The sequence below is a fragment of the Xyrauchen texanus genome, chromosome 15, assembly GCF_025860055.1.
Source record: "Xyrauchen texanus isolate HMW12.3.18 chromosome 15, RBS_HiC_50CHRs, whole genome shotgun sequence".
Classification (NCBI taxonomy): domain Eukaryota; kingdom Metazoa; phylum Chordata; class Actinopteri; order Cypriniformes; family Catostomidae; genus Xyrauchen; species Xyrauchen texanus.
In genome coordinates this window covers 7,989,519-8,007,765 of record NC_068290.1, presented here as the reverse complement: position 1 = coordinate 8,007,765, position 18,247 = coordinate 7,989,519, and the positions used below count along the sequence as shown (strand labels likewise).

The following is an 18,247-nucleotide window of genomic DNA, read 5'->3' as shown; positions in this document are numbered from 1 at the left end:
ACACAGAGATAAAAAATATGAAAGAAATAAAAATGTAATACAAATAAAAATTTAATAAAAAATAAATTATATAGAATACACACACAGGGCACAACCCCTGGATAACCATAGTAATATTATATATTAATATTACTTTTTTGACGCGGCATAGTCCTTTTAAGGACCTCTGAGTAACTTTTATAAATTGACGCACAAGGGTTAAATTTCGTCATTCGAAAACTCGTGTATGTTACAGTGCATTAGAGCCTAATATTATAATATACTATAGTTATGTATTTTGTATTCCTTGTCAAATTTATTTATTCAATATGTAACTAACCTTAAAATTATAACATTTGTTTTAATCCTAAAACAATTACGTCGAATCTCACTACTTGAATCCCAAGATTACAGCGTGTTTTGTGGGAGTGGTTAGAGTGCTTGAGCGGGAAAATGGAAATGTGTCGATTCGAGTGTTTTTTATGAAGATATTTACAAACATGGGCAAACAGTAACGTCATTTAACGCCGGTATTTTGTGTTTGAAGTTTTTGGTTGTTTATCAAACAACTCTACGGTGTAATGTTGCGCTAAATTGGAGATATACCTGGCTGGTTTGGCCGGTTTAAAAATCGTAACGGTTGGACTGTAATCTCTGCATGATGAAACACGAATCGTTCTCCAGATGTAAGAACCAAGGTGCTGTGAAATTCACTTACTTACGCGTGTTTAGTTGATTAATCTGTATTTGTTTCTTACACTAACAAAAAGTGCCATGTTTTGAACATTGTTTTGGTTGCACCATACTGTTCTTTGAAGTACATTGAATGTCCGTGTAATACGTAAAGGTAGCTTGTATTATATAGAAAATATGTAGAAATCGTGTATGCTGTTACTTGTATATGATAAATATGTGTGTATAACTGCAATGCTGATCTTCACAGATTCAAAATTAGAGGGACAAAATGGTGCATCATCCAAAAGCAGAATTAAACCGACATGTGATGCTCTTCAAAACAAACCATTTAAAGGTAGAATTTTTTACTTGGATCTGCCATGGAATAGGAGGGTACAAACCTTGGAAAATGACATAACAAATCTTGGTGGGGTAAGTGCAGTTTATTATTTGCTCTCTCTCTCTCTCTCAGTAAATATGTCATCATTACTGAAGATGTTGTGTACACTGCATGCAAATATTTACTGTTCAGGAAGAGAATGTCTTTCAAATCAGTAGCTTTATTAGTCCTTTAGAGTAGGATTAGACAATATTGTTTACATAGAGGGAGTTTATAAGCAAGCCTACTAATTTAATAAACCTCAGAATATATTCTGCTTTAAAGAGTGAGTTAAATAACAGTGTGTTTTGTATTTATTCATTCCTTTTAATTCATCTTATCTCTTCTGCTCATCAGACAGTGGAAAAGTTCTTCAGTAAGGATATCAAGTATCTTGTTTCCAGTAAGCCGGAAGCTCGTTATGCCCAGCATCTGCTGCCAGACTCCCCTGCACCCAGCCCGGATTCAGGTGTTAGTTCTCCCCACCCCAGCAGCAGGAGGGACAGGCACAGGGGCAGCTCTCAGGGACCCACTGACATGGTTCGTCGTGATGATACTTTTGTGATGCTTATCTATACTTGCTGCTAATCATATGATTATGTAAAATAGGAAGTATGTACTTGTTATTTTGTTTCTAACACAGACGTCATTCCATCTGCAACGTAACTCTAGAAAGCAGTGTGACTGATGGCTGATATAATGCTAATATTATATGTATGTGTATATATAAATATATAAGATTACAATTTAATGATGACAAATGAGAAATTGAAAATTGTAATAACTTTTTATTTTATGAAATATGTCCACTAAAACATTGAAGAAACTAATAGAAAATGTTATTATCTGTTGACAAGATTTTTGGTAGATTTTTTAATTGATACGGAATCGAGAAACTAACACTCAAATGGCTGATTCATCAGTCTTTTACTTGTACCTTTCCTCAGCTTGCATTTATTTAGTGAATTTCAGCAACTAAAACCGTTTTCATTATAGCAGCAGTAAAATTGTATCTATGTTTATGTTTGTTAGAAACTTGTAGTAAAGAAGGAATAAGTACTTGCACATTGTCTATTATCAATTATATTTTGTGATTTTCTGCAATGCACAGTTAAAGCATACTGGTAGTTGATGTGACCCTTCATTTAGCCTGTTTCTATGTTTTATTTTCTAAGTTTCTTTTATATGGCACTCTTTCATTAGGAATGTATGTTTGTCTTGTGCTGGTGTTTTACAGGCAGCTGTTAGTCGAGGCAAATCACTCGTGGAGAGAATAGTTAAGGAACAAGTGAGTCATCTTTGTGTTTCAACTTTTTTTGTGTTTGTTTGTGAATAAACTCCCATATGCCGTGCTCACTGTGAATGAGTGAGTGATTGGAGTTTCTTTTGTTTCCATCTCAGGAACATGTTCAGATGAATGGGATCTTGGCCAATGCTTTGGAATGGGGGGTTAAAGTCCTGCATGTTGAAGGTATCATTAACACCTTAGTCATTAACCATTTGTATCAGTTAGACTTACCATGATATCATAATTTTCACACTATGACGAGGGGGTGTGGCCGGCACTGAATCAGCTGATCAGCGGGAGAGCGAGATAAGGGGCGGTTCGAGAGAGAGGCGCACGTGGCCACTCTGCACATTTGTTTATTGTGGCTTTAAGATGAGTTTGATATTAAAACTTTGTTTGGGTGCCTAGGTAGCTCAGCAAAACTACCATCCTGCAGTCACTAGTTCGAATCCAGGGTGTGCTAAGTGACTCCAGCCAGGTCTTCTAAGCAACTAAATTGGCCCGGTTGCTAGGGAGAGTAGTCACATGGGTAACCTCTTCATGATGATTTGTGGTTATCGCTCTCAATAGGGCACGTGGTAAGTTGTGCGTGGATCTCGGAGAGTAGCACGAGCCTCCACATGCTGGGAGTCTCTGCGATGTCATGCACAACGAGCCATGTGATAAGATGCGTGGATTGACTGTCTCAGAAGTGGAGGCTTGTCCTCTTGAAACCTAGAGAAAGTAAAAAAAAAAAAAATCAAAATAAGCTTTGAAGAAAGTTTGTAATGCTGTTGATTTTTGTGAATAAGTTTCCGAAGGATTGCTACAAAATCTTGCTGTTGAGCAGACTGATGAATTCATCAAATTTCATAATTAATATTCACACAATGTTTATTATCATTATCATTGCTAGTTTTAAGGTTAGTATTATAATTCATAATTATTATAACAATAAGGACAATAATAATTCAGCAAATAGGGACAAAATCCTTTCGTATATATATATATATATATATACACAGGTCCTTCTCAAAAAATTAGCATATTGTGATAAAGTTAATTATTTTCCATAATGTAATGATAAAAATTAAACTTTCATATATTTTAGATTCATTGCACACCAAAAGAAATATTTCAGGTCTTTTATTGTTTTAATACTGATGATTTTGGCATACAGCTCATGAAAACCCAAAATTCCTATCTCAAAAAATTTGCATATCATGAAAAGGGTCTCTAAACGAGCTATTAACCTAATCATCTGAATCAACTAATTAACTCTAAACACCTGCAAAAGATTCCTGAGGCTTTTAAAAACTCCCAGCCTGTTTCATTACTCAAAACCGCAATCATGGGTAAGACTGCCGACCTGACTGCTGTCCAGAAGGCCATCATTGACACCCTCAAGCAAGAGGGTAAGACACAGAAAGAAATTTCTGAACAAATAGGCTGTTCCCAGAGTGCTGTATCAAGGCACCTCAGTGGGAAGTCTGTGGGAAGGAAAAAGTGTGGCAAAAACGCTGCACAACGAGAAGAGGTGACCGGACCCTGAGGAAGATTGTGGAGAAGGACCGATTCCAGACCTTGGGGACCTCGTGGAAGCAGTGGACTGAGTCTGGAGTAGAAACATCCAGAGCCACTGTGCACAGGCACCAGAAACAGCGGCAGAAGCGCCTGACCTGGGCTACAGAGAAGCAGCACTGGACTGTTGCTCAGTGGTCCAAAGTACTTTTTTCGGATGAAAGCAAATTTTGCATGTCATTCGGAAATCAAGGAGCCAGAGTCTGGAGGAAGACTGGGGAGAAGGAAATACCAAAATGCCTGAAGTCCAGTGTCAAGTACCCACAGTCAGTGATGGTCTGGGGTGCCATGTCAGCTGCTGGTGTTGGTCCACTGTGTTTTATCAAGGGCAGGGTCAATGCAGTTAGCTATCAGGAGATTTTGGAGCACTTCATGCTTCCATCTGCTGAAAAGCTTTATGGAGATGAAGATTTCATTTTTCAGCACGACCTAGCACCTGCTCACAGTGCCAAAACCACTGGTAAATGGTTTACTGACCATGGTATTACTGTGCTCAATTGGCCTGCCAACTCTCCTGACCTGAACCCCATAGAGAATCTGTGGGATATTGTGAAGAGAAAGTTGAGAGACGCAAGACCCAACACTCTGGATGAGCTTAAGGCTGCTATCGAAGCATCCTGGGCCTCCATAACACCTCAGCAGTGCCACAGGCTGATTGCCTCCATGCCACGCCGCATTGAAGCAGTCATTTCTGCTAAAGGATTCCCGACCAAGTATTGAGTGCATAACTGAACATAATTATTTGAAGGTTGACTTTTTTTGGTATTAAAAACACTTCTTTTATTGGTCGGATGAAATATGCTAATTTTTTGAGATAGGAATTTTGGGTTTTCATGAGCTGTATGCCAAAATCATCAGTATTAAAACAATAAAAGACCTGAAATATTTCAGTTGGTGTGCAATGAATCTAAAATATATGAAAGTTTAATTTTTATCATTACATTATGGAAAATAATGAACTTTATCACAATATGCTAATTTTTTGAGAAGGACCTGTATATATAATATTTATAAGTGCAACTCAAATTATAATTTTTGAATTGACTGTCCAATCTATAGAAGTAGCAGGCGTTTTGAATAAGGTTTAGGACAAAAACATCAGTGTTTCTCACTTCATGCTCATAGTTTTGAATGACTACATCACATTCAGTCAGGCGGTCACATGCGGTCTAGTCGCATAAATATTTTAACATATCTGAAACTCAAATCGGATCCAGAATTCCACCTCTGCAGATGGTCGGAACGCCACGCAGCTGCCATACCAAACTACATTTGAAACGACTGACCTCTTCAGTCCAGTAAGATGGAAGAAAATTATCTGCAAAAATGTAATTAGTAATTTTCAAGTTTAAATAAAATTGTTATGAGTAAAAAGTACAAATTGTTTCTTTGGAAATGTAATTAAGTAAAAGTATTCTGTTTAACATATTGAACCCAAAATATAATACTTAGGTATTTTTACTCAATTACTTTACAACCCTGCATATGTATAGGCTATATTTAATGTGACCCTGCAGAGTTGCACTTGCAACAAATTGCTCTGTGGAAATAATGCAAACTGAACTCGGAGCACCTCCTGAGCTGAGATGGTCTGAGGTCATTTGCAGCATTCACATAGACGATACTATTCTTGCAAAAAAATTCAGATGACTGAAACAAAAAAAAAGAGTGAGAACCCTTTACATACACGTGTTCCACGAGACTGCACGCCTCCGAACAAACAGCGTGTCAGACATGCGCATGGACTGCTTTTCTGTCATCTGTAAACTAAAATTTGTTTCTTCAAGCGTGTATCTGTGTGTCTAACAGCACTTGTGTCATTCCAAATCCGAGATGTCTTGTGGTTACCCACCACATTATACTCTCTACCTGTAATTAAACGTCATCTGTCGGTTCACGTACTTTGCTGCCTGTGTAATTTGATATGTTGTAAAGAACATCTGGCTTTCAATGCGTTATTTAGGTTAATTTATCATGGGTCGCAAATTTCACACCGCTGTTGTACCTTGTACTGAGTAAAACCAGTTATACCATGGCAACCTTAGTATCATTATTGTTAGAGTACTTTATGACTGACGAGAGTTCTTGTAAATGACAAAATATGCAAATAAATGCAATTTATAGTGTTTAACTTACTTTACCCAAGACTTACATGACTTCTGTTTGTTTTGAAAAAGTGTTTGAAGTTATTATGCTTAATTCCAAACAGATGTTATTTCATATGTTGACAAGAAGAATGCAAAAATCATTGCAGTAAATACAGCTGATGCACTGGGCAAAGGAACTGTGAGTAGTTTTTTTTCTTCCTTAACACGTTTTTCAATATATCTACTTTATTAAAGTGAATGTTGGCATTACCCTGGTTTTGGGCAGCAAAACCATACATTTCAGAACTAGGGCAGAGAAATTTCTGATTCACAAGCATTAGATTTTGATTCGATATCAAATCATAAAGGGTAAATTTCTGTAACAATGTCCAATTTGATTACATATTAAAGAAGTTCTCCCTCAGCTAATGCTGTTTATTAAAATGGAACCTTCTAGGCAACCCTTCTAGGTACAATTCCAAAATATTTATTTCATAAATTGTAGTTTTTCATCAAATTGGTCACGTTTTAGCTTTTGATTTTTTTTTTAATTCAGTCTATTCCATCAATGCCTTGAAATTGCATTTTCACATTTGCATATATTGGATTATTTACATTGATATGAAGACATGCTAAATCGGTACTCTCTTTTAAGAATACCGGCATCAGGGGCCTGGGTAACTCGCCAAGTAAAGACGCTGACTACCACACCTGGAGTTGTACGTTCGAATCCAGGGCACGCTGAGTGACTCTATTCAGGCTTCCTTAGCAACCAATTGGTCTGGTTGCTAGGGTGGGTAGGGTCATGTTGGATTAACCACCTCGTGGATGCTGTAATGTGGTTCTCAATCCTCGTGGATTGTGACCAAATATGCAAGATTGGGAAATGTAAAAGTTTTTATTGTCATTGAAAAACTCATATTGATTGACCACTATAAATACTTGTGGTCTTCATTTAACCTTTTCTGAAAATTACATTATTACAAAATAAATGGCCCATGTTTTCTGCACTAATTGTGGGAGAAAATCTTTGAAATGTATTTAAATATGGTCAAATGTTTTACACTGAGCTGAGAGTATGAAGCATGACCAAATTGACTACAACATTTATTAAACAAGCATGCAAAGTGGTGGATGATGTGTAGAACTTGAAGAATGATGGGCATTAGAATTCTACAGAGTTTTGAGTGTGCCGTTATTTCAGTAAATAATTAGTTATTTATCACTTTATTTGTAGGCCAAAATTCAGCCCACTGGGAAAAGTACATTTCAGAAATATAATGGTAAGTACATTATAGCATCTATGTAAATTCAACAACTCTTACTAATGGACAATGTTGTTGAATGAATCCCATGAATCTATTTGTCAAACTTTGAATTATTAAAAGCTTTATTGGTTTCAGCTGGAAGAATTAGTCGACCATTTGTGAAGTTGGAAGACTCAAGCAGGTGATTTGTATGAAATATTTTTATTATATTGTTTTACCCTTCATGTCACGAACTGAATGAAACATAAATTAGTGTGACTGATCCAGTTAAATAATCTGTTGTGATTTTTAAGGCATTACCGTCCTATCTACCTCCCCATGTCCAACATGCCTGTGTGCAACCTCCGTTCTCCCCCGCCCTGCAGTCCGTTCTTGGTTGAGGAACATGGAAAAGGTGATCAGAAGAAGAAACCGAAAGAGCACAGGTAAAATGAGCATCAGTAACATCTGCCAATATGTGATACAGGTTCCCACAGTCATGAAAAACCTGGAAGCATTAGGGTATTGTAAAATTGTGGTTTTCAGGCCTGGAAAGTTACAGATATTAATGAAATCTTGAAACCATGTAAATTTCTATAGTGAAATATATATTTTTTTTTGTCTACTTATGCTCAACTCTGTAAAATATTTAATTGGCTAGAAATTGCTCTTTATGAGTGCTGTCATGTAAAATGTTATTTTAAACAATCTTTATCCACAAATGAAAAGTCAATGGTCAATAGGTGTGGCACTCAGTCTGTGCTATAATTTGCTGGGTTACCCGCAGGTCCTTAAAAAGTGTTAAAATGTCTTAAATTATATAACAAAAGTCTTAATTATAATATAAAGACGTCTTAAATTTGTTGATGGAAATACAGGATTCGCGAAATAGCCTAAAGTGATTATTATTGAACTTCAGAAGGATATGATGTAATTAAATAAATGCGTTTGTTGCATCCTTTAAAGTGAAGGTGCAACACCATTGCACATTCTTTGGGCATGTGGGGACCTTGTGATACTGTTTCCAGTTGGTTGCAGAACTGTTCACAATCAGCGAGTACCGTACATGACATGCGATCGATATTTATTTTATTTTTTAATTATGACTTAATTGTAATATGTTGTAGATGATTGTAAGAGTGCATATTTTATTCCCCTATCTGTTTAAATGAGCAGCTGAAATAAAAAATTTACTGACATTTCAAGATAACATTTCCCGGTGTATTTCGGCTAGTGTTGATTATTTTAAACTGGCAGATACCCTGTTTTGCGATTTAATCAGTTTTAAGACCTTGTTAAATGTGTTCCCCAGAATGTTTGAGTGAAATAATCTGTTATGCATGATTTGTTTTGAGATTGTGCGTGTTAGTTCTGGTATGGACACAATGTATTCATTTTATTTGTTTAGGTCTTAAAAAAAGGTCTCAGAAATTCTTAAATTTGATTTGAAAAATTCTGCAGCAAACCTGGTTTTTTTTTTTTGTGTGTGTGTGTGTAAATGACAATCTTTGTTTTCCTTTAGGTCTGGAGGGGAACGTGGGACTAGAGGAAAGAAAGACAGATGCAGAGCACATGAAGGGAGAGAGAAGAGGAAAGGAGGATACTGTGAGTGCTGCGAGGTCAAATTTGAAAACCTAAAGGCGGTACGTGTCAGAATTGTATTTAAAAAAAGAAACCACTCTTTTAGTGCACTTGCAACAGATGTTGATTTTTGTCCTAATTATAAGTAACCATACATTTTGCATTAAATCCATGACAGCTGTACTCACCTGTTCGACATTTTGACCCCTAGCACCTGGTAGGCGAGCAGCATAAAGCTTTCTCTAAGAGTAAGGAGTACAGAGTTGTGGATCAAGTCATCGCTGGACTCACCTGCGACCTCATGAACATCAGCTCACATGCCAAAAGGTACAGACATGTCGTTATTATTATTAAGAATCTAAATGTTAAGCAAAATTATCTTTTCCTTATTTATGTTAATAGATCTGTTATTTAAGGCCTTGTACCGAGTGTATGGCAGTGTTCTGTTAACGTTTCTCTCCTGTAGGGTGAAATGCAGTGTTTCCACCTCTCTCCTGCAAGCGGGAGCCATGGCAGTAAAGGAAGATGTGGGGACTATGGGTAGCGATGGCAAGCAAGATAACAAGGGTTTTTTGCTTTGTGACTCTAAAGCAAAGCTACCTCTATCGGAACAGACCAGAGAAATACCACCTCTGGTTCGCAAACGCAGCAGGGGCCAATGTGAATTTTTCTGGAACAATAGGGAGAGCTTGATAGACCAATCTGACATTCCGGAGAAGTCTCAATCCAAGCGTGGAAACTTTGATTGGAAATTACACTCACAATCTGCTATACAGGAGGCTGAAGGTAGATCTTTACTTAGCAGAGAGCAACACTGTGCCTCTAATACACTTGAATGCAGGACCATTCAAGACCAAAAGACCAGGACAAACCATGACATACATCCAACTAAACAATTCAGTGAGAGAAACATACAATCCCTAGCAGAAAGGGAATGCCTTAGGACTACCTGCAGTGAAATGTATACAAATACATATAGCGCTCAGGAAAATCAAGTTGAAAATTCAGCTCTTTGGCATTGGGCTAGTACAGAACCTGACCCGGACATGGACAGTCCCTTTAGTTCACTGCAACGGAAGGTTCGGAATGTCAGACCCAGAAGAAGAAAGAAAGACCCAGCTACGCACATCCAAATCAGTAAAAAGAGTGAACTGTGGCAGTTATTCCAGTCCAGTGATGACATGGATGAAGAGTTTAAGGGTTTCTGAGATTAGAACTGGATGGAGGAATACAAAGCAAACACCAAGGAGAATATGTGTTACTGAGTTAAAAAAAAAAAAAATGAAATGGCAAATAATATATTTTCTTTAATCAGTAGGATGGAAAACTACACATAAGGGTTTTAAAAGAAAACATTGATTAAATAAGGGAAGAAATTCCAACTGACTAGATATGTGAAAAAAGTGAGGTGCATTGTTTATTTGTGTGACCTTAAATGTGTACATTTACTACAGGTATGTTGTGTATATACTTGAAAGATACAACCTCATGAATCCATCTTTAAACGATTTTCCGTTTTCTGTATTAAATGTAAAATATTTTGGTAATGTTGTTTTGGCTTTTTTTTTAGCACCATTGTTAAACACCCTTCTAGTGCCAAAAAAAAAAAAGCTGTTTACATCTTTAGTCATTTAAAACTAATTTTTTTTTAACTACTCCGCAGATTTAATATTAGCAAACTATAGTTTTGGCAAGTTGTTTAGGATATCTACTTTTTGCATGGCACGAGTAATTTTTCCAACAATTGTTTACAGATTGTTTAACTTTTAATTGACTATCACAATTCCAGTGGGTCAGAAGTTTACATACATTAAGTTAACTGCCTTTTAAGCAGCTTGTAAAGTTCCAGAAAATTATGTCAATCCTTTAGACAATTAGCCATTTAATTTCTGATTGGAGGTGTACCTGTGGTCTGTTTGACATCATGGGGAACTCAAAAGAAATCAGCCCAGACCTCCGGAAAAAAAATTGTAGACCTCCACGAGTCTGGTTCATCTTTGGGAACAATATCCAAATCTGTACAAGCAATAGTACGCAAGTATAACCACCATGGGACCATGCAGCCATCGTACCGCTCAGGAAGGAGACACATTCTGTCTCCTAGAGATAAGCATAGTTTGGTGCAAAACAATCCAGAACAACAGCAAAGAACCTTGTGAAGATGCTGGAGGAAACAGGTAGACAAGTAACTATACCCACAGTAAAACGAGTCCTATATTGACATAAACTTAAAGACTGCTCAGCAAGGAAGAAGCCACTGCTCCAAAACCACCATAATAAAGCTAGACTACAGTTTGCAAGTGCACATGGGGACAAAGATCTTACTTTTTGGAGAAATGTCTTTTGGTCTGATGAAACAAAATTTTAACGGTTAGGCCATAATGACCATCCTTATGTTTGGAGAAAAAAGGGTGAGGCTTGCGAGCCAAAGAACACCATCCCAACCGTGAAGCATGGGGATGGCACCATCATGTTGTGGGGGGTGCGGATGCTTTGCTGCAGGAGGGTCTGGTGCACTCATAGATGCAAAATAGATGGCATCATGAGGAAGGAAAATTATGTGGATATATTGAAGCAACACCTCAAGACATCAGCCAGGAAGAAGCTCTGTCACAAATGGGTCTTCCAAATGGACATTGACATCCAAAGTTTTGTCAAAATGACTTAAGGACAACAAAGTCAAGGTATTGGAGTGGCCATCACAAAGTCCTGACCTCAATCCGATAGAAAATTTGTGGGAAGAACTGAAAAAGTGTGTGCGAGCAAAGAGGCCTACAATCCTGGCTCAGTTCTTACACCAGTTCTGTCTGGAGGAATGGGCCAACATTTTTGTAACTTATTGTGAGAAGCGTGTGGAAGGCAACCCATAATGTTTGACCCAAGTTAAACAATATAAAGGCAATGCTACCAAATACTAAGCTTATATAAACTTCTGACCCACTGGGAATGTGATGAAAGAAATAAAAGCTGAAATAAATAATTCTCTCATTAATTTTACATTCATAAAATAAAGTAGAACTAACTGGAAGACAGGAAATGTTTCCTACGATTAAATGTCAGGAATTGTGAAAAACTGAGTTTAAATGTGTTTGGCTATGGTGTATGTAAACTTATGACTTAAACTGTGTTTGAGAACATGTGGTTAATATACAAACCTCAAGACAATATTAAGCAGTTTATTTTAAGCAATTGTAATACATGTCTAATCTCACAGTCAGACACTGGCCTAGTTTTAAATGAGAGTGAAATGAGAGCTTTCACTTTGTTTGGCTTCCCTCTGCATTGTTATTTTGAGCACACTTTTCACACTGGTCATTATTTGGTCAAATATTTACTTGAATTAATCTCATGACCTTTTATGATTGGCTCCGTCTGGTGCATGTCCAAATTCTATTCACTTATACGATGCAATAATACTCGATAAGCCTACTACTAATATACAGTGGCAAGAATCATGATGCTTCCTTCACTGTAATTCACCTTTGGGGTGATGTTTTCATGTTTGTATGTGGTGCACTTTTTAAGCCCTGCTTAGCGTGTCCTCTTCCCAACAATTCAACCTTAGTTTCATCATTTCACAAAACATTTCCCAGTAGTGTTGTGGAGTGTCTGTGTGGTGATTGGCAAACTTCAGGCACACAACAATGATTTTGTTGGAAAGCAGCGGCTTCCTTCGTGGTATCCTGCCATGGAAACAATGCCTGTTAAAAGTTTTCTATAAAGTAGACTCAAGAGCAGAAATGTTATCCAGTTCCAATGATTCCTTCAATCTTATGCTGTCACTTTAGTGTTTACTTGGTCTTCTTTTTACCCCATTCTGCATTGTGCCTTTTGAGTCAACTTGGCTGGATGGCCACTTCTAGGGAGAGTAGCTACTAAATCATCTGCATTTATAAATAATTTGTCTAATTGTGGATGCTCTTTCCTCCCGTTGCCATTGGAGATGCACTTCTCTCCAAACTATGTTTATGTTTTTCTCTTTTACTCTCTCTCTTAGTCTAAATCAGGCTCTAGGAGGCTTGAGAGCTGCAAAGTTAATTCCTGTGAGAGTGCATGATGAAAAGCATATAGTAATTGTGTGAAAGTTGCTGATGTTTGGGCCTCATGAGACATCTCATGGCATCACCGCAGGACACCATATAGAACAAATGAGGAGCTCCTATAACTGGACAGATGAATATCAAAGCTCTTCGAGATAACTGTAACGCTTTCATGCTTTATGCAAACAACAATCCTTGATCACACGTCTTCTGAGATATCTTTTTCGCAAGGCATGGTCCACATCAGCAGATGCTTGAATATCAAATGTAAAATGTTTAGGTGCTTTTTATTTGTCAAAGTAGCTCTAACCCACACCTCCAATCCTGTTTAATTAATTGAATACCAGGTTTGCCAACTCCTTACTCTAATTAGCTTTTGTTGACGCCATTAGCCTAGGGGTTCACATACTTTTTCCAACCTACACTGAAAGTTTGAATGATGTATTCAATATGTACAAAACAATACAATAATTTGTGTAATTAGTTAAAACAGATCGTGTTTGTTCATTATTGTAACTTAGAAGAAGATAAAATGTATATACATAAATGCAGATAATTCCAAAGAGTTCACATTCTTTTTCTTGGCACTATACTGAATGTTGCATACATCCACTATTATCAAGGATGTAGTCAAATATTCAAAATTATTCTCAGTTCAGGTCTCCCTCAGTGTCTATGGTGGTTATGTCCCTGATTTGTGTTGATTATTGTATGAATTACTTATGCAAACTACTTTTAAGTACTTCTCATCAAACCATTTTAAACTACACCTGACTGCTATTTCACTGTCATTGTGCACCATACGGGATTCATCTCTGTCAGTCATAGGTTCATATGGTCTGTTTGGTGCATAAGGTGACAGCAGGTGGAGCGAGCAGCTTTTATATCTGCTCTGATCGCGCGCACACTAAACTACCCGTCATCGCGCGTGCTGCGCTCTCATGTATATTTATGAGGCGTTTCTGCAGTGAGGCTGGTGAATATTGCGCCGCTCGCGCAACCCGCGTTTCGATGCAGAGGCTGCTCGCGCGTCACCTAATGGCAACCAGCGCGCGAGAGGCTGTGTGTGCCTTCCCGAGGGAGACAGAAAATCGTGTATAATTTGGGATTAAAGTCGTATATTTCGTATCGTTTGGAATATTTATGATTATTTGAGATTTCCTGCACCGAATGGATGAGTTAATGATGGCTCCCCGTGTCCGGATTTCCTTTCTGTTCCTCTATGTTGCGGCGTTGAGCTCTGTGGTACATGCCAGCATCCCCCTGCCTCATTATGGTGAGGGTGTATTTTTATATTTTTCATTACGAAATGAAAGAATGATTATGAATTTGTATCATATTAATGCTGGATTTTACTCATACGGCAACAACTTCAGGTAATGGTAGTGGAAAATGTAAACATTTACAAGTACAATCAGCGACAGCAGCTTTGAGGCATAATGTATTATTATTAATCATCCCTGAACAGTATATTAGGCTTGATTTTATATCTTAACACATGAAAGGAAAATGTATACATGTTAAAAACACCGTGTTTTTATTACTCAAGGAAACGCCTTGGTAAAGACGAGGGCTCGCCGTGATGACGGCAGGTTACTCGGTATAGACAACACGGTACCGGTCCGGTTAGTGTACCGAATGGACGGAGACAGTCAGACCGCTCATGATGTCCTGAACACGTGGGTTCGAATGGGTTCTGACAGTAAACAGGTGCGTGTTTTTCTCATGTCATATCTGTGTCACAGGGATGCTCTCTCCTCCCGTTGCCATTGGAGACGCGCTTCTCTTCAAACGATGTTTCTGTTTTTCTGTTTTCTCTATTTCTTAGTCTAAATCAGGCTCTAGCAGGCTTGAGAGCTGCAAAGTTAATTCCTTTCATTTGAGGGTGACATAATGAACAGCATACAGTAATTGTGTGAAAGATGCTGATGTTTGGGCCTCCTGAGACATCTCATGGCATCACCACTTTGGAAACACAAAGGACACATACAGAGCAAATGAGGAGCACCTATAATCAATTATCAATCATCACCCAAAAGATATATTACACTATTCTTTATAGACAAGAGATTGGTATTTAAAATGTATGTTTTTATATACCACATTATTATTATAGAAAGTGTTTACAGAGGCCAGATCTTACTCGTATCTCTCCAGCAGATATTATTCAGCAAAACACGATCCCGGAACTCAAAATCTGGGCCTAGATGATAAAAGCAAAACAATGAACTAGCAAAAGTAGCTTTATTTGGTTCTGTGGTGAAGCATGTAATGCTGTTAGAGGTTTATGGACCTAATCACCTTGTGCAGTTTCTTTTGTTCTTGCTTTCCCTGGCTGGAAAGATAGTGAATAAGAGTCCCTGATTGAGCTGAGATCATATTATGTCATAAATTAACTTTATGCAATGCAATATTTTAAAAAGTTTCACAACACATTTAGAATTTTTGTGAAAATATGCTATTTTTGAGTGATAGTTCTGTAAAATGTAGTAGCATTTCTATCCATCCTGACTGGTACTTTGTTCCTATACAGTATGTATGTCTCATCTTTGTTACGTTGCTTAACCAAATCTTTTTCATTGGCACAGACACGCAATGGCTCATGGCCTTGTCTCTTTGGCTGCATCTCTGCATGTCTGTATATGTGTCCCGAGTCTCGACATTGCCGTTTCATGCTTCAGGCTGTGTGCGGTGTGTGTGTGAATGTGTGGGGCTTAACCCTTTGTCTGACGTTTGCATCTGATCTCTATGTAATTCTAGCAAAAGCTCATTCATTAAGTCAATGACTGGGATTGATTTAATCTTTGCTGTGTTATTTATTTTGCTAAATTAGAAACTGGATTAAAGGCACAAGTTAATAAAATATATATATATTTTTTCTTTTATTTAAATTTGCCATCTTTATTTAAGGAATATTCTTGTTTCATTACAAGTTAAGTTCAATCGACAGAATTTGTGGCATAATGTTGATTACCTAAAAAAAAAATCACCCTTCATTTTCTTAAAAAAAAAAACAAAAATCAAGGCTACAGTGAGGTACTTGCAATGGAATTCGCAAACATGACGTAAACAATATATGCGTAAACATAATTTTTGTGTGATAAAATCACTTTCTAACATTTTTTGTTCATTGCCAGTAGGACGTAACGCCGTAAACCCTAAAATGACAGTAAAAATTATTAAAAGAACTATACAGCTCGAATAATACACAAGTTTTAACAGAAGAATTTATACTGTATAAGTGCTTTTATAAAATTATAAGATTTAATTTTCTGCCTTTAACCCTTTAACCTCTTAACTGGCTTGAATGGGCCCACCTATAGTGTACTGTACATATTATTGTTATCAGTAAAATCATAAAACTCATCAAATTGCCATGTGTCATAAGTTGTTGGAAAGCTCGCAAAGAGAAGAATGCAAACAGCTCATTTGTTTTACTCACAGACAAGAAATATAGCAAGTAATAGCTAAGCATATGTCTTCGACATTTATGTTTCATGTGAACAGGTGTTGCTTATATGGCACTTTTTATTTTTCTTATAACAAAAATAAACAGAGCACAAAATATCATACCATTACTTAGAGAAGACAGTTATCTTTCAAATGAGCTAACACAAAAGGTAATCGGATGCATAGATCATTAGATGTGCACAGAATCTGGCTGTGGCATCTTGCAATCTGGCTGAAAACTCGTTAGTTTTCCTGGATCAGATGATGTCATCATAAATGACGTAGCATCATGAAACGCTAAAACAATAGGACTAGGTTCAGATCGGTGCAAAAATCATCCATATTTGGGCTGAGAGACATGTGATTGGTGACTGTTACATATGGCCACCAGGGAATGTAAATTAATGCCTGTAAGATGGCACCAAGTACATGACACACACTTAATGATGACACACATGTCACAGAATGAAACTCATTCTGTGAAATCTCATTACTAAAATCATGTCTGCATGCTATGCAAACTTTAAGTCCTTGTATTTGCATGTGTAATTAGTTCTTATGTACAATTACAATTTTTTATTTGTTTGGAGAGACTTTTGGACACTTTGAGATGTTTTTGTACACTAGGATAAATTATATTTGTAATACTATAACTTTTGATTGCTTTGTTGAAAGAACACAAATTGTTTAATATCCACTGATGCCAGGAACAAAACAAAGAGCATCTCTTAGCTTGCTAATTTTAGATCTTCTTTATTTAACACAGAATGCAGATCAAAAAATTAGTTGAGCAGTTTTAGAACGATAACATGAAGAAACAGCAATCAATGATACCAACGACACAATGGACAAAGAGCATCAGGCCTCTCATCTTACATAGTCATACCCCCTCTAAACACTCTGAGTCTCTTTATTCGATTTGTGTGTGTGTGTATTTAAAAAACAAGTGTTTAGACACACAGATACACATTCATATGTGGGGCAGTAGATGGATGTGGGGGGTGTGGGGACCTTCATTCAGAAGGTCATTCATGGGTGAAGTTTAGAGGATCTCCCCATCCTTGTTTCTTCCACCCCTTCATTCTCCTTCTCTCTTTTTTTATTGATAACTACGTTTTGCTGGTTGAGGAGGGAGAGGCGTGTTCCCTTGGGGGTTTTAGACCCCCCTCAACTCTCCAATATGCTTTTATTTCTGCCCCCTCTCCCCTTCCTCACACACACACACACATTCACTCAAGAGCTATCAGCACAATACACTGCAAGCCAAAAGCTTCCCTCTCCCCTAAGGGGGTGTTATAGGCCCTGGCCATATGGGCCCCAAGCAGGCAGTGAATTAACCATCAGCCAACACACACGCACACACACACACACACACACACACACACGCATGCATGCATGCATACACACACACACACAGCCACCAATCATACATGCTAAAGTGTACCCATGGTTAATTATAAACAAATTATCACATCTAAATTTACTGCTGTCTCCCAAAACACCAAACATGTTCTAATTTTACAGTTTTTATTGTCTCATATGTGGCATTACTGAGATATGAAAATTACCCAATCTCGACTTGTTTTGCCTCTTTCACAGAACCATGCGGCCCAGGCTAGCTTCCAGATGCAGGCTTTTGGCCAGACCTTCATTTTAGATGTGGAACTGAACCAGTGAGTACAGGTTTTACCATGCTTTCACACAGCTGTTTGGGTTTAAAGCCACTTTTCTAGTTTTAACATGTTATTACAATGTTATTATACAGTTACAACTTTTGTTGCAAGGAGGCATTAGTTATGTACAGTGTGTGTGTTCATGTTAGGGAAGTGTGTAATGTATGAATAATGGCCATCAGATCTATTTGACTAAGGTTTTATGTTGCTGTTGATAGAGATGCACCAATATCACTTTTTCTTTTCCGATTCCGATATCTGAAATATTAGTATCAGCCGATACCGATC

At 37.4% G+C, this 18,247-nt stretch overlaps 2 protein-coding genes across 4 annotated transcripts in view; both read left to right on the top strand.

The window, feature by feature from the left end:
• Nucleotides 1-435: 435 nt before the first annotated feature.
• Nucleotides 436-10,202, top strand: LOC127656419 (protein DBF4 homolog A-like). The gene is made up of 12 exons (XM_052144742.1): nucleotides 436-677; nucleotides 923-1,086; nucleotides 1,391-1,573; nucleotides 2,271-2,321; nucleotides 2,435-2,504; nucleotides 6,091-6,167; nucleotides 7,206-7,251; nucleotides 7,372-7,417; nucleotides 7,530-7,661; nucleotides 8,738-8,858; nucleotides 9,008-9,123; nucleotides 9,263-10,202. The coding sequence occupies exons 1-12, from the start codon at nucleotides 638-640 to the stop codon at nucleotides 10,002-10,004; spliced, it is 1,788 nt and encodes a 595-aa protein (XP_052000702.1). The 5' UTR covers nucleotides 436-637; the 3' UTR covers nucleotides 10,005-10,202.
• A 3,642-nt stretch (nucleotides 10,203-13,844) lies between these two features.
• Nucleotides 13,845-18,247, top strand: part of LOC127655784 (disintegrin and metalloproteinase domain-containing protein 22-like) — an 81,960-nt gene continuing 77,557 nt past the window's right edge. For all 3 annotated transcript variants that reach the window (XM_052143752.1, XM_052143751.1, XM_052143753.1), the window contains exons 1-3: nucleotides 13,845-14,112; nucleotides 14,386-14,546; nucleotides 17,886-17,959. In XM_052143752.1, coding sequence (XP_051999712.1) covers nucleotides 14,007-14,112; nucleotides 14,386-14,546; nucleotides 17,886-17,959 — 341 coding nt within the window. In that variant the 5' untranslated portion in view covers nucleotides 13,845-14,006. The remainder of the gene's footprint in view (nucleotides 14,113-14,385; nucleotides 14,547-17,885; nucleotides 17,960-18,247) is intronic.

Excerpts from the sequence above, each read along its gene's own strand:
- LOC127656419 (XM_052144742.1), top strand. The coding sequence starts at position 638 with ATGATGAAACACGAATCGTTCTCCAGATGTAAGAACCAAG. Across the intron at positions 1,087-1,390 it reads ACATAACAAATCTTGGTGGG|ACAGTGGAAAAGTTCTTCAG; the intron begins GTAAGTGCAGTT and ends TCTGCTCATCAG. Across the intron at positions 2,505-6,090 it reads TAAAGTCCTGCATGTTGAAG|ATGTTATTTCATATGTTGAC; the intron begins GTATCATTAACA and ends AATTCCAAACAG.